Source organism: Nyctereutes procyonoides, unplaced genomic scaffold (assembly GCF_905146905.1).
Source record: "Nyctereutes procyonoides isolate TBG_1078 unplaced genomic scaffold, NYPRO_anot_genome, whole genome shotgun sequence".
NCBI classification, from domain to species: Eukaryota; Metazoa; Chordata; class Mammalia; order Carnivora; family Canidae; genus Nyctereutes; species Nyctereutes procyonoides.
The window spans coordinates 29,282,692-29,299,112 of NW_026575140.1; the positions used below are offsets into that span (position 1 = coordinate 29,282,692).

At 53.5% G+C, this 16,421-nt stretch overlaps 1 protein-coding gene across 3 annotated transcripts in view; it reads left to right on the forward strand.

Moving 5' to 3' along the window:
• ACOT7 (acyl-CoA thioesterase 7) overlaps positions 1 to 16,421 on the forward strand; it is a 102,288-nt gene that overhangs the window by 21,503 nt on the left and 64,364 nt on the right. For all 3 annotated transcript variants that reach the window (XM_055306381.1, XM_055306382.1, XM_055306380.1), the window contains one exon: positions 11,378 to 11,495. In XM_055306381.1, the coding sequence (XP_055162356.1) occupies positions 11,378 to 11,495 (118 nt within the window). The remainder of the gene's footprint in view (positions 1 to 11,377; positions 11,496 to 16,421) is intronic.

Consider the following 16,421-nt stretch of genomic DNA (forward strand, 5'->3'; position numbering starts at 1 on the left):
TCCGTGCTCTCAGTTATTCTGGAGAAGTCCTCAGGGCCTGTTCATCTGCCCACTGTGGGCTTCACTGCCAGTGCCCTGCGGGCTTGAAAAAGGGCTTTGATCAGTGCTGTGGTGGTACCGGCTTGCACTGGGCGGGTAGGGCTCCTAGGGCGGCCTCCTTCCCATCTCTTCTGGGGGTTGCAGGCATAGAACTGGTGCTGAGATGCTGGGGGTACATCAGAAGCCCTGAAGCTGCTGCTGTGTCCAGCTGTGCCTGGTTTCCTTGGGGCTGAATTCTGGGAGCCCTGTCCTGAGCCAGAGTGTTTCGAGGCCTTGTCGAGGCAGAGGGTTCTGGAGATGGAGGAGTGGGCGTATTTCCCCACAGCTGTCTGCCCCTAGATATTTTCAGGACAGCTGTATTGTGCTATACCTCGCATCCCGTGGGTTCATTCACTCTTGAGGGTAGGTCTGTGTTTCCTGGTGTGTTCACAAGGTTGTGCGGCTGTCACTGTGATTTAATTCCAGAACACCACCCACCCACCCTACCCTCTACCGAGTAGCACTGTGCTCTTTAGCTCTCCCTTCCCGTTTGCCTCCACCAGGCCCTGGCAGCCACCAGGTGGCTTTCTTCTATGGGTTGGCCTGCTCTGGATACTTTGCATCCATGGAACTGTGTCTTTCGTGATGGCTGCTTGCGCTCAGTGTCGTGATTTCACGATTCTCCCACGTGGTAGTGTGCATCAGTACTCGATTCCTGTCTGTAGTCAAATCCTATCCTGTGGATAGACGGCCCTTTGTTCATCTGCTTCTGTGTGATGGGCACCTGGGCTCTTCCCACCTCTTTTGGCTGTTAGGATAGTGTTGCTGAGAACCCTTCCGGACGTCTGGTTTTATCGTTTCAAATGATTCTTGGATAATTTAGGACATAACAAACCACCTTATGGTTATCTCACTTTGTAATTATTTACTCATAAGGCTGATAAGAGAGGATTGCTCCCTGTGGACAGATCTGTTACCGACTTGAACCGGCGTGCTGCAGGACCGGGCAGATGAGGCACCGTCCTCGCTGATATGATCGAATTGTGGGTGGACTTGCAGGTATTTTTCTTGGCTGTGTCATTTCCTGCAGATTTCCCTCATTGCATGTCTCTGGTTTTTTTTTTTTTTGTTTGTTTGTTTTGTTTTGTTTTGTTTTTTTAAAGACCTTAGCTCTACTGGCCTAGGGTGTATCCACGTATTCAGGTGTTAAGTAATTGACCCTGCCTGTCGTTCCCATGGATCGTTCCAAATCTGAACGATCATGTCTTTCCTCTCATGATGACAATAGGAAGAGAACTTCATTTGGGTCTTCACTCTGTGGATTGTCTCAAAGCTTTTCTCTAGGTAGCGTTTTCTCAGTCGCAGATGTGGGTTTACCTCTCTGCACGTTGCGCCCCAGCATCTCTGCACCACGTGCTGTGCATCCCCGGCCTGGTGCCAGCTGGCCTCTCCATCAGAGATTTATCACTCGGGATTCCTTGGGTGCTCTGGTGAGAATCGTTTTTCTTTAAGCCAGTTCTGTAGCGTTTTAATGATCTTTCCATAATTGAGAAATAACATGGTGGGGCAAGTTGCACCCCGTTCTTGTCCGTGTGTGAGTCATTGCTTCATCACTGGGGTGGTGTTCTGACAGGAAGGACAGTAGGGCTTGCAGTGTGCAGAGGCTGCGTCTCCCCTGGCCCAGCACCCTCCCAGGACACCACCCCAAAGGAGCCAAATGCTATGTGTCCCAGGTCTGTGTGATACAGGCCTGGGGCCTCTCTCCTCACCTCTGCATGCCAGCTTTACACACAGGTAGAAGTTGGGGCTTGAACCAAGTCATTTCCAGCATCTTTTCTTGACTCCAGTTTGCTGTGATTTTAGGGAATTTGAAAAGGTCATGGACACATGCAGTGTTTGGATGATGGGGTGGCCTCACCTTATTTGGAGTGAGCAGTGTGCCCGGAACACCCAGGGTTGGGACCAAGGGGGAGAGAGAAGCCAGTGTTGCTTAGGGAGGCGGCAATGCCTGCATGGATGAAAGGGACCAAGTCCAAAGGGCACAGCATCTGGGTTGAGGCCCTCCTCTGGATCCCATCTGGCTGCGAGAGGGACTAACAGAGACCATGCTTGTGCTGCGGCGAGGCACATCCCTAAAGGTGTTTAGAAAGGGAGCTGAAGAGGCCTGTCTTAGGAAGAAGGCCAAGCTGTAAGACAACTGCGGGATGGCTGGGGGTAGAGGTGCTTGGAAGGGGGCGCTGGTGGTGGATATGGGGTGGGAAGAGCTGTGGTGCCTGCACTGGTGGCTCTGGGGGCCTTTTCTCTGGCCTGCACGTGATAGATAGGTTTGACCAAAGCCAGAGCATAGCCCTCTTATGTAGGGCACCCAGAACCCACTGTGTTGGTCTGTATCCTGAGCGGCGTGGGGGGCAGCGCTCTTGGCCTTTTGGTACAGGGGTGGGGAGTGGGGCCTGGCTTCTCTAGGCAGGGAAGGCAGGAGGAGGGGCAGGGTGATGACCAGGTGCACACAGCCTGAGCACTCAGCTGACCAGAGGAGACCTAGGGTGGGCGGGGTGGTGGCCTCCATCCACTCTGTCTCTCTTTGATTTGACACCTTTTCATGGCACTTTGTGTCCTGCATGGTGCCAGGTATGGGGGACATCTCAGTGAACAGGATGGCCCCAGGCCAAAATCTGGAATTTTGCTTCTGTCTCTTCTCACAGAGAAGTGGGAAGACTTGAGACAGTAGCACATGTGCCTTTAGGAGTAATTTGTATTTTAGGGAGGCCACCAGGAGCGGGGAATATGCTGGGCCTTTGGTGAGTGAAGCTGCAGGCGGGGTTTGCCTGGACCTCGCTGGTGTGCAGGCCTAAGTTGACCTCCTGAGCACAGTACCTGCCAGAGTTGCTGCACAGGCAAGGCGGACCTGTGCCCAGGAGCCAAGCCAGGTTGACAGTTCTTAGGCAGGGTGCCCTCAGGTGGCTTGCAGGCAGATTCAACCGTTCGTGGCAGCCATCCTGGCCCCTGATTGCGGAATTCCTGGAGAAGCACAAGGAAACACTTGCGCTTAAACACAAGGAAAGTAATTACACATCCAGCCTCCTCTAACAGGGCTGCCAGCTGCTCCTCGGCAACTCTGATGGCTTGCCTTCTTTCCCCCCAACACCCAGTGCAAACGGAAGGTCTGTCCCTGGTGGCCTGGCACCACGAGAGGCAGGGAGGCAGGTCTGTGTGGTGGGAGGGCAGCAGTGTCAGCCAGGGGAGAGCTGGGGCTGGCAGGCTGGCTCTTCCTCTACCTGCTTCCCTTCTGGTGGCCCACCTGGCCCCTAGAGCCTTAGGAGGTAGTCTTGGGGACAGGTGTCCCATGCCAGCCCCTCTGGGCAGGATGTTGGGCTCTGCACCTGATGTGATCCCTCACTGTGAGTCTGACTCTGTCCTGAGACCCTGGAGAAAGTCTAGGCAGGCATTCCCCTCTTCTTTCGGCCTCCCAGAGGCTTCTGAAAGACCGCCCCTGTGACTTCTTGATGTCGCTGAAGGGCTCAGAGAGGCACTTCTCCACTGTCATTATTTATAAGTGAGATTTCTATGACAACCAGCTTTTAGTAGACTCCTCGGATTGGTGTGGCAGCCTCTTCCTGGTTCAGTTGGGCAGCCTGGTGTGGCGGGGAGTTGGGACGGTGCTTTTGGAGGGGAAGAGGGGGGTGACGTGGCTGCCACTAACCCCCTTGCTTCTCTCGGGGACCCAGGACGAACCGCGGGCATGGCTTCCCAGTTGAGCAGGTACCGCCAGTCACATGCCCCTCCTTCTCTTGCGGGGAGCCTGTAGCAGAGTCTGTCTGGGGGCACCGTGAAGGGATCAGGTGGTAGAGGGCGTGCGGCTCCTGTGTCCAGCCGGTGGGCTGGCTGGCTTCATGGGGCCGAGGACAGCTGTGCCTGCTCTAGTTCTTGCTCTCTCCGGATGTTGGGTGGGACTGAAGCTGGGCCAGGAAGTCCAGCCCCTGCATGACTCCCCCCTTCCCTCCTGGTTAGAGCCCCAGGGATGATGGAACCTGCTTTTCCTGGCAGCCTTGCTGCTTCTGCTGCTTCCCTTACCCTTGCCAGTGGGGTTCTGGGGTTGTGCGGGACCTGGCTGTGCTTCCTGCCTGCCCAGCCTCTGGGTGCTCTGGGTTCTTGGGATCAGCGGGTGCTGCTCAGCTGCTTGTACCCGGAGTCTTCTCCTGGTTCCTTTCCCTGTCCCAACCAAAAGGTGAGCCTGGGTCTGGGTGTGGTTGGCGCCTCCTACCCCTGTTCTGGGGCCTGAAAGACCCCAGGGACTTTTTCCACCCTTGCCTCTTCTAGGGGATGTGGTGGGGGCTCTGGGGTTAAAGCAACTTTGCTGGAACCTTCTTAGGCAGTAAATTGGAGAGGATCAACGGTGTTACTTGGGCTTCTGATTGGCAGGGTCCTCCCTAAAAAGATGAGGTGTTCACATGTGCCATGATCGAGGGTGCCTGGTGTGAACCAGCCCCCTGCCCTAGACCACCCCGTGGTCAGCCCTGCAGCTCCTTTTCTGCTGGGGACGGCAGTGCCTGTTCTTCTTTGTCTCCCTGCCAAGGTGGCTGCTCCCTGTGCTGAGCACAAAGGAAGCTCTAAAGCTACTGCTGTGTTTGGTCAGGGCGGAAGCACCCCGGGTCATCCCTGTTTAGGACAGCTGTCGTTGCCTCTCTGGTTTGAGCCTAAGGCTCAGGGACCTTTGGCACAATCTGTGAGGTGTCCTTACCACATTGGCTGTTCCGCAGGCCCCTACCTGGACCACAGCAGCAGGCCTGGTGGTTTTGTCTGTCTTTAGTGCAGGTGGACAACCCAAGAGGACTTTATCTGTCCAGGGAATCTGGCTGTGCTTGGTGCTGCCTGCTGCCTTCCACCTCAGAGAGCTATTTGAGCTTTCACTGTTGGATTAGGGGACCCTGCCCACCCCCCATTTACCATGGAACTCAGGCTGCAGTGTTATGTTTTAGCAGGGACATTTTTGTGTTAGAACCAGAGAGGCTGGCCCCATGCTGGGGGCCTATGGGATGGTAGGGACAGTGGTCAGCCCTCTGTGCGGAGGCCTGGCCAGCGATGGCCAGGCTGGGGACGCAGGAGCTGAGTGTCAGGTCTGGCTGCAGCCACCACACCGCAGGTCCTGTGGGGCTCACCTCTATCGCTGCTGTCTTCTGTGGTGGAGTGAAGCCCCCTTTAGTGTGAATAGAGTGTACTGTGGCTGTCAGAACCAGTGACCATAGACTGGGTGGCTTAAAAGAACAGGGGTTTATTTTCTTGCGGCCTGGAGGTCATAGGGCTTTGCTCCCCACGAGAGCCCTCAAGGAGGATCCTTCCTTGTCTCTTCCAGCTTTTGGTGGCTCCTGGGATCCCTGTGTTTCTTGGCTTGTAGACGCATCACTCCTGTCTCTGCCTCCTCCCTGTGTACATCCAAATTTCCCTCTTCTCAAAAGAACACTAGTCACTTTGGATCGGAGTGCACCCTGATGACCTCATTTGAACTCGGTCATGCTCGAAAAGACCTATTTCTAATTAGGTCCCATTCACAGGTTCCAGGGCTAGAACGTGAGCAGATCTTTTGGGGGGGACACAGTTCAACCCAGTATAAAAGCTCTGTGTGGGACCAAGGAATAGGGGGATAGGGCCTGTCCTAAGGTGTCTGCTGTGAGGCTACATACACAGAATGCAGGGGGAATAGGTTTAATCATGTTTGGCAATGTGTAGGATGAACTTCTATGAGTGGAATCACTGGATGGGAGCTGCCTGCACACTTAGGGGTTTTGATAGGTGATGCTGGGCTGTCCTTCATGAGGCTGTGTCTACTTATGCTCCCCCATTCATAGATGAGTCCACTTTCCTCACAGAAAGTAGGTCAGATGTTGCTGAGACAGGTGGGTACAGGTAGGATGGCAGGCAGGCCCAGGTGTGACAGACAGCCCTGGTTTGACCAGGGCCATGGAAGACGAGGCAGGAGAAGTTCCAGACCCCTGAGGGCTTCAAACTTCCGTAGGGAGTTTATTTTTTTTCAAAGATTTTATTTATTTATTCATAGAGACAGAGAGAGAGAGAGAGAGAGAGAGAGAGAGAGGCAGAGACACAGGCAGAGGGAGAAGCAGGCTCCATGCAGGGAACCCGATGTGGGACTCAATCCAGGGTCTCCAGGATCACACCCCAGGCTGCAGGCAGCACTAAACTGCTGCGCCACCAGGGCTGCCTTCAGTAGGGAGTTTAAATCTTTACTTTGTAGTTAGCAAGGGCCCTGTCAGGTCTGAGCAGGTGACTGAGGACTAGAATCCTGCTTAAGAAGGATGTTCTCAGGGACACCTGAGTGGCTCAGCTAGGAAGTATCTGCCTTTGGCTTGAGTCATGATCCCAGGGTGCTGGGATGGAGCCCCACATCAGGCTCGAGTGGAGAGCCTGCTTCTCCCTCTCCCTCTCCATCTGCCACTTGCCCTGCTTGTGCGTGCTGTCAACTGAATAAATAAAATCTTAAAAAAAAAAAATGCCTCTTGAGGCAGTGAGATAAGTGGCCACTTAGGTCCCAGAGATGAGAGGCAGGTGCAGAAGCCTCCCAGACCAAGTGCTGCTTGGCGTTGTGCCTGTTTCTTATTTTTTAATAGTGAAAAGGAAAGTGAAACACTCTTCATACACACATCTTCATTAAACATGGGAAAACAAAAGCTTGAGTGAGGGACCACATGTTCTCTTGGCTGCCCTCACTTCTCAGACACCTGCCTGCCTAGAGAAGACCAGGCCAGGGGCTGGGGAGGAAGGCCCTGGGGGAGAGGGTGGTGCTGTGGGGGCCCTGGGGGACAGCCCTGCCCAGCAGCAGAATGTGGGCTGGGGTCAGGGTCAGGGTCACATCCTAGACTGGGGAGGTTTGTGCCTGTACTCTGCCTGTGTGGCCAGCTGGCCTGGGGAGCTAGGACGCTGTTCTGTGTGGGACCCAGGGTGACAGGAAGGGTGGGGGGATAACAAGCGTCCCAATGAGCTTTTGTGCCCAACAGCTTGTGGTCTGGAGCTCTCAGCATTTACTCCCAAGTGCCTGGGCTCCTGGGGGCAGCCGGATGTGGACATGTGGACGATGTGGGCTTTCTGAGGACTGTGAAGTGTTGCAGGATGGCCCCAGGCACTATCTCAAAGGTTGCCTCCTTATCAGCCTCTTCCCCCAGCGCCCCGCCGGATGTGAGCACTTCCTTGTCTGCCCCGTGGCCCCCAGTCTGTCCTTCTCTCCCAGCCTGAGCCGAGTGGCTGTCGTGTTGGCCGACCATTTACAGATAGGCAAATTGAGGCCAGGGGCAGGGGGGAAATCAGGCTGCCCCTGAGGCAGGCCCTGGTGCTTCTGGGAAAGGCTGGATTTAGGTTTCCCTGATGCTCTGGAACCCAGGAGCTCTGCTTTCCCGGCCAGCCCCTGCCTCCTCACAGCTTCCCTAGTATCTGTGCCCAGGGGGACCAGCCTCTGGGCGGAAATGACCAACTGTCCCTTACTCAGTTGAAAACAAATATAAAGGAAAGAAGTTGGTAACAGCAGTTTCATTATTAAAATTGGCTACCTCTTAACTCAGGCTTTAGAAAAAAAATCCGGGGATCCCTGGGTGGCTCAGTGGTTTAGCGCCTGCCTTTGGCCCAGGGCGCGATCCTGGAGTCCTGGGATCAGGTCCCACGTCGGGCTCCCGGCATGGAGCCTGCTTCTTCCTCTGCCTGTGTCTCTGCCTCTCTCTCTCTCTTTCTCTCTATGTCTATCATGAATAAATAAATAAAATCTTTTCCCCCAAAAAAATCCACTTGCTATAAATTAGAATTTCTATTTTTTTAAGCCTGAGTTTTTTTGAACTTGAAAATATTTTAAATATTTTCTGTTTTGGTTTTCCAGCATTGTTGTGTAATTGACATAGAATGTTGTATTTGTTTTAGTTATGCAAGGGGGTGGTTTGATTTGTGTCTATAGCAGAAGGATCACCCCAGTGAGTTCAGTTAAGCTGTCACCTGACACGGTCACAGATTCTTTTCCCTGTGGTGGACACGTCTACCACCTACTCTCTCAGCGGCGTCTGCGTGCACGGTGCCGTTTTGTAAACCTGGCTCACGCGCTGTGCTCAGCCCCCAGCACTGGCCTACCTCGTGGTGGAAGTTCGCAGCTTTCGCGGTGTCCACCCTGCCCGGCCTGGGGCGACAGCGGTCTGTTCTCTCTCTGAGATCTGTTTTCAGATTCCACGTGCAAGTGAGATCACGTAGCGTTTACACAGTTTTTGTGTCTCCCCTTCTTTCACTTGGCGTTGTGCCACCAGGGTCCATTCAAGTTGTCACAAATGACAGAATTCCCTCCTTTTTAAAAAGATTTTTTTAAAAATTTATTTGAGAGAGAGAGAGAGCATCCAAGCTGGCAGAATGGCAGAGGGGGAGGGAGAAGCGGCTCCCCACTGAGCAGAGAGCCCAATGTGGGGCTCGAACCCAGGACCCCGGGGGGCTTAACCTGAGCTGAAAGCAGTCGCTTCAGGTGCCCCAGAATTCCCTCCTTTCCTATAGCTGGATACTATTCTTTTGTATTTCCATATCTCGCGTTAACTTTATCCATTCACCCACTGACCAGCGCTCGGGTGGCTGCTGCGGCTTGGCTGTCCCCACCAGCAACACTGCAGGGAATGGTGTGTATCTTTTCAAGTTTGTGTTTGTTTCCTTTGGGTAAATACTCAGGAGTGGAATTGCTGGATCATGTGGTAGTTCTGGCTTTAATTTTTAAATTTTATATATATAATTTTAATACTGTTCTCCATAGTGGCTGCACCAGTTTACACTCCTACCAGTGGTGCACGAGGGTTCCTTTTTCTCCACGTCCTCGCCATTGCCCATTACCCTTTTGTCTTTTTGACAATAGCTGTTCTAACAGGTGTGAGGTAATATTTCACAGTGCTTTTTTCATTTCCCTGATGATGAGTGGTGTTTAAACACCTTGCCATGTGCCTGTTGGCCTTCTTAAGAAAACTATCTAGTCAGTTTTTGTCTGTTTTATTTTTTATTTTTATTTGTTTTTAAGTACGCTCCATGTCCAATGTGGGGCTTGAACTCACAACCCTGAGATCAAGAGTCAGATGCTCCACCAACTGAGCCAGGCTAACATCCCTCTTTGCCCATTTTAAAATCAGATTTTTTTTCACGGTTGTGTGAGCTCTTTATACATAATTTGGATATTAATTGCTTATTGGATACATGAGTTACAAATATTTTCTCTTGTAGGTTGCCTTTTCATTTTGTTGATGATTTACTTTGCTCCACGGAAGCTTTTTACTTTGATAAAGTCCCGCTTGTTTATTTTTGCTTTTCTTGCTTTTACTTTTGGAGTCAGATCCAAAAAACCATTGCCAGGACTGATGTCAGGTTGCTTACTATAAGCTCGTTTTCTGCTAGGAGTTTCATGGCTTCCAGTCTTTTTTTTTTTTTTTTTTAAGATTTTTAAAATTTATTTATTCATGAGAGAGAGAGAGAAAGAGAGAGAGGCAGAGACACAGGCAGAGGGAGAAGCAGGCTCCATGCAGGGAGCTCAACATGGGACTCGATCCAGGGTCCCCAGGATCACGTCCTGGGCTGAAGGCAGCGCTAAACCTCTGAGCCACCCGGGCTGCCTGAATTCCAGTCTTATATTCTTTTTTTTTTTTTTTTTTTTTTTTTTATTTATTTATTTATTTATGATAGAGAGAGAGAGAGAGAGAGAGAGGCAGAGACACAGGCAGAGGGAGAAGCAGGCTCCACGCACCGGGAGCCCGACGTGGGATTCGATCCCGGGTCTCCAGGATCGCGCCCTGGGCCAAAGGCAGGCGCCAAACCGCTGCGCCACCCAGGGATCCCCAGTCTTATATTCTTTATCCGTTTTGAGTTGACTCAAGAAATATTTTTAAGTAAATATTTGTGAAGCCAAGTGAAGCCTCTTTCTTGTGCCCTGGGGTTCTCCTGGCCACTGTTGAGGTTATCGTGACTGCTACCCCGAGCCAGCAAGGCCAGGTGAAGAAGCCACGTGGCCTGGGTAGCCAGCTCTCCCCCAGGATGAAGCGGTCATATTTGGGGGTGGGCAGCAGTCCACTGTCAGTCACCACATGATGTCCTTGCTTATTTGCCGAGAAAATAACATCTGGCTCTGTCGTGGAGCTTCCAGTCTTCTTGCGGTGGGTTGGTTAAATACTTACCTAGAGGGAAGAGTACTGCTGATGAGCAGGCATTGTATTGGCCGTGTGTGCCAGGCACTGCGGCTGGACTTGTTATCTACATTATTTTGGGTGAGTCTGTCCTCCCTTGGCTGAGTGCAGGGGTTCAGTTATGATGCCTATTTTAAAAACAAGGAAGTGGAGGAATGGAGTTTGATCAGCTCGCTCAGCTTACTCATCTAGTAAGAGTGGGAGCCAGGAGTGACCTCGGAGTCTGGCTAGACTGAGCTGTCAGGAGATCATAGCCCTCGAGGGTGGCGGAGCTCCCTGGCCCCGAGCAGAGGGTGCTGTGCTGGGTGAGTGCAGGTGTGGCTGGCACTCTGGAACTGGGTGGTAGGCGTTCTTGCCTATCCCCCATCTCTGGGCCTGAGGCCCGGACTGTAGTTTGGGAAAGTGCCAGCTTGGCTGGGGTTGCCCACTCCAGAGCACCAGGCTGCCTTCTTGGGATTCCAGAGGTTTCTTGGACTTTGCCCATCATTGGCTGCCGACAGCAGGGATGCAGTTTTTCCCCTTTGGGGCAGTGAGGTGGCAGTTCAGTTCTCCCTGACCCTGGAGGGCTCCTAGCTTTCGGTCCCAGGGACTCTGACCCCTCAGGTGCCTCTGAGGAGCTCAGCATGCGAGGGGGCAGGTGGTGATGGGTGTTCCCCCGCCAACAGGAGTCTCAGAGTTGTGGTGCGCTTCCACTTCTCAGAGCAGCCTACACTGACTCTGCATCAGCCCCTCTGGGATCCTGCTGGTAGTGGCCCCAGGACTTTGTCCATCTTCCATGGTGCTATGTCCTGGTGCTCATTCAGCGCTGTTGGTCGTTGGGGAGCCTGAGAACTGGGGGGGCAGGTGTGCTGGGAACCCCAATGGCTGTGCTGGTGCCTTGCTGCCTTTTCCATAGGCCTCTGCCGTTGCCCCTTCCTGGCTGGGTGCCTGTGGCTCCAGGGGATAAAGTCGCACTGTCTGCCCTCCTTCCTCCCATGGAGACAGGACGTTGCAGCGCCTTGTCTAGGGTTTTCAGATCAGCAGCCCACTCTGACCAAACTCCAGAAAGTTCTTTTTCCTCCTTTGGGAGCTATTGGTCTCTTTGGAGGAACTTCTCCTCACCCTGGGTTATCGCTGTTTGGGAGTGACGTCTTTCCCAGGGGCCTCATCCTGCTGCTTCTCTCTCTGCCTAGGATCATGCGGCCAGATGATGCCAATGTGGCAGGCAATGTCCATGGTGGAACCATCCTGAAGATGATCGAGGAGGCAGGAGCCATCATCAGCACCCGGCACTGTAACAGCCAGAATGGGGTAAGCATCTCTGGGCCCTCACCCAGCCTGCTTGAGATCACCTGGAAGGTTCCAAGCCCGGGAGGCCTGGCATCCCTCTGGCATCGCACCATACTTGGGTCAGCATGGGAGTTTGCTTTGGAGTGTTTTCCTTCGTCCCCTGGGCCTTGGGAACTTCTGGAAGTCTTAGATGGGACCTTTTAGAATGCTGCTTGGTTTGGGACTCATGAAAGAGGGATGGGGGCAGCTGGAGACTATGTTGGGAGCTGCTGGGAGCTGCTGGGAGCTGCCTCCTCCCCCTCATGCAGAAGAGTCTTGGTTTCTGGAATCCCCCAGAGCCTGGCTATCCTGGACCTGACCCCTCCCCTGCTCCATTGACACCCCTGGGAACGAGAGGGGTGGGGCCTGGGCTGCCAGAGTGCCTGAGAGGAGGGCCAGGCTTCAAGGCAGCTGAGGGGCATTTGGCCCATCCTCTCCTGCCTTGCCTCCAGCCCCAAGGGGCCTGACATTTCCTGTGGAGGCTGCTCTGTCTCCTTGCTTGGGGAAGAGGATTTGTCTTGCTCTACACTGCCACCTGGGGTCCAGCAGAGATACGACACTGCATCTGTGTCCTGTATCCTGTGTCCTGTGTCCCTGTGGGCCTTGGCCAGCCACCTGCTGTGATGAGAGGAGGAATGCACACTGGCTGGAGAGAAGGAGAGCGGGAGCAGCACCTGTGTGTGAACCAAGCCAGGGTGAAAGTTTTAATGGATGGACATGGGTGTGGGTGACCTGGGCATGCTGTGAAGGGGCTCGCCTGCCCTGGTGGGAATCTGGATTTGTTCCATGCCCTTGGAGTCCTGGGGCAAACCAGGCCACGTTCAGAGTGGAGTGCGTTGAGTGGAGTGCGTCCTTTGGTGCGGTGAGGAGGATGGGCCTAAGCCTGTGGGGCGGGGTTGAGGGTGGGGCGAGGGCCTCTGCAGGCCTACAGAGAGAGGCTGGACACTGGGGAGGACACCTTTAGATGGGGGCGTGAGGGAGAGGGGGACCTGGGGAGGTCACAGGGTGGTGAGGACTCATGTAACTGCTGCTGGCTACCAAGTGAGTGCTCAGCGTTTTGCAAAGCTCTGAAGCACTTCCGCTCACAGAATATGCACAGCACCACATTATTTTCCCTGTTACCCCCATTGCATAGGGGAGGCTGCCTGCTTGCCTGAGGCCAGTGGGGAGGCAGAGAGTAGGTCTGGGCCATGAATCCAGGTCTTGAACCTGTGCTCTGAGCCCATGCTCTTCCTTGTTCCTGCCCTGGAGGGAGTTTGAGGGTGCAGGAGGGATGGTGTTGATGTGTTGGCTTGGAGATGTCTCTGGATGGGTGGTCCCAGGATAGGGGTGTAGGAGTCCCAGGCTCAGGAGGGTATGTGAACCCCAGGCAGCTCAGGTGGTTAGACATTGGCGTGGGGGCCAATGCTGGCCTCTGAGGGGCTTTACTGGGGCTCTGGGTCAGGGAGTGGGCACCCCACCTCACTCCCATGGAGGTCTCGTCCAGTCTGTGCCTTTAGTACCCTTGTGCACCCCGGGGTCTGTTTTCAGCTGGGACCTCTTGGTTGGCTCCGTCTGTTGATTTAACTGGCCTTGATGGGCCAAAAAGACACCCTGGATCTGTGCCCAGGCTGCTCCTCCTACATTCTTCCTCTCCTCTGTAAATGACCTCTGCGGCATCCAGTTACTCACATTCAAAACCTGGGGCCTTCAGTGACCCCATTCTTCCTCTTATATCTTCCTCGGCCGATCCTGTTGGCTCCACCTGCTGGGTAGTTCTGGATCTGAGCACCATCCAGCTCCCAGATCTCATCTCCCATGCCTTCCCTTTTATGCTCCCTTGGGCCACACTGGCTCTCTTGCTGCTGTGTGACTGGCTGGTCTTCCTACCCCAGGGCCTTTGCATTGCCTCTTCCTTCTGCCTGAGCTTCCAGTCTCTGTGTAAATGTGACCTCTACTCAGGCCTTCCCTGATGGCCAGCTCCCTCTTTGCTCCCAGCTGTTCTCCACAGCACTGTTGCTCCTAGAGTATTGTGTATTTTGCTCATTTATCTTTGGTCTACTCACCCTACCCCACCCCACCCCATCCCACTGTCAGAGTATAAGCCCCACAAATGGGAGGGACTTTTGTCTTTCGGGTCGCTCCTGGAGGCTTAGCATCTGGTGGAAGCCTGGAACAGTGGACTCCCATCGGTGATTGGCTCATTGCCAGAAGGGTGTGTGTGGCTTTGTCATCCTATGGAGCACCTCAGTTTAACAGGCACTTAGGGTGCATCAGCAACCACACTGTACACTTGACCTCCTTTTCTTATTTCTTTCTTTCTTTCTTTCTTTCTTTCTTTCTTTCTTTCTTTCTTTCTTTCTTTCTTTTCTTTCTTTCTTTCTTTCTTGATAGTCACACAGAGAGAGAGAGGCAGAGGGAGAAACAGGCTCCATGCACTGGGAGCCCGACGTGGGATTCGATCCCGGGTCTCCAGGATCGCGCCCTGGGCCAAAGGCAGGCGCCAAACCGCTGCACCACCCAGGGATCCCTTGACCTCCTTTTCTTGATGGTACCTTCCCAACTGCCATCTTAACCCCACTTTGTTTTGTTTTGTTTAAGATTTTATTTATTTATTCATGAGAGACACACAGAGAGAAAGAGGCAGAGAAACAGAGGGAGAAGCAGGCTCCATGCAAGGAGCCTGATGTGGGACTCGATCCTGGGACTCCAGGATCACGCCCTGGACTGAAGGTGGGCACTAAACTGCTGAAGCCACCCAGGGATCCCCTTAACCCCACTTTGTAGGTGAGGAGCAGAGGCCTAGAGAAGTTACGTCACTTCCTGAAGGTCTCACAGAGCGGCCTCACCTAAGGTGGCCTTAGCTGAGGGCAGCCTGGGTGGGTGTAGTGCAGGTGCACCCAAAACAGTCCTAGTGGTGAGAGCTAAGCTTCCTGGACCCACTCACTTTGATCCCCATGTGCCTCTGAGAGGGGTGGCTCACCCTTTTCTCCAAGATCATCCCCTCGAATCCTGGAAGCAGCCTGCCGGCCTCACTTATTTCTATATTTTACAAGGTCAAGAGGTAGTGAGAGGCAGAGCTGGGAGCTGAGCCCAGGGCTCAACACTGTTCTTTCTGGCTCTCTTCTGAAACTGCTGTCCTGGCCCCAAACCCTGTGGCCGCTCAGGAGCCCAGGCCCCGTGGTGTTCTGGGCACCTGAGTCCAATGAGCACTGTGATACTGGTCACCTTCGGGAGTGTGGCAGGGGGCACTTCCTGGTGTAGACTAATGAGAATGCTCATGGCTGCATCCTGGGGTGGAGGCTGCTCCTCCTGCTGAAAGTCCCAGAAGTAGGGAGTTATGGGGGTCCATCCGAGGCAGGGCAACCATGAGGATGCAGATCCTCGTCCGGGATACAGATGTTTATTGGCTCATGTTTTGAATTTTTGGGTTTCACCTGTCCTTTTTTTAAAAATATTTATTTATTTATTTAACAGAGAGGGGAGAGAGAGAGAGAGAGAGAGAGAGAGAGAGCACTTGCAAACACATGCGCATAAGCACCGGCATTAGCAGAGAGAGGGGGAGGAACAGGCTCTCCACTGAATAGGGAGCCCAATGCGGGACTCGATCCCAGGACCCTGAGACCATGACCTGAGCCGAAGGCAGATGCTCAACCGACTGAGCCACCCAGGCACCCTTCACACCCTTCTTTAAAGACTGCCTGAGGCAGGCACACTGCTCTGCTAGGCCCTTGGGCAGCAGCTCACAGGTTGCATCTACCCCAGGTCCAGGCCTGTGCTGCCCGCACCCCAAGCTGGTGTAGAGTCCCCAAGGCAGCCCACCTGTTTCAAGGCTGCTCTACCTTCGAAGTAGCAGTATGGTAGGACTCTGGTGGCTGCCTTGTAAACATCCCTTCTCTCTTTTAGAACCAAGCTTAAATCCATCACAAGCAGCCTCCCAACCAGGAGAGCAGGTGAGAGGCCTCCATCAGGCATCCTGCACCAGGTCTGAGGGCTTCTCCTGGCAGGTGTATGCTGCCAGCGTTCTCTGGGATGGCATGGAAGGCTGCTCTGTGTCCTCCTCTGTTGCTCTGTCAGTATTTTGGGTCATGGAAGGGAGCAGAAATGCCGCCTGCTTAAAGTTCACACAACTCTGAAGTGCATCAACTAAAACGTGAGCCTTCTCTGCTCGTCCTGCAGAGTCTTGGACTGATGCCTTACCTACTGTGCACCCTGCCCTGCACTGTGCACAGTCCAGCCTGCTCTCCCCTCCTCTGGGGTGCACACCCTCCACATCTACCTCCTCCCCATCTACACCTTTTGATTCTTAGCTCAGATATGCCCTCAGTGGGGAGGCCCAGCCCCCACCCCCACCACATCCCACGCTGCCCTCTCCAGGGCACCTGCCACCATATGGCATTGGCCTGTTTACTTATGGATCATCCATCCACCAGTCTGAACCCAAGCTGAGGGCAGGTGCTCTGCCTCAGTCCCCTGCATGCTGCACGAAGCATGGTGCCTGGCTCCTGCGTGCCAGTAGTTCCCTCTTGATCTGTGGTCTCAGGTACCCTAGGGTATGTACACACAGTCAACCATGGTCCAGAAGCAGATGACCCTCCCTCTGATGGAGCGTCAGGAGGGTCAGTAGTAGCCTAATGCTGTGTCACCTGCTAACGCCATTCACCTCCTTCATCTCAGCACACAGGCATTTTATCATCTCTGCTCCTCCCAGGAAGAAGTGCACTAGATGGAGAGAGAGAAAAAAATCACGTTCATATACTTTTCATTACAGTATGTTGCTATAACTTCTATTATTATTGTTTATACTAGTTTATATTATTGTTTATTACTAGTTTATAACTTAATCATATGTGTGTACATACAGGAAAACATAGTATATGTAGGATTCAGGACTGTTCGTGGTTTCAGGCTTCCAGTGGAGGTCTTGGA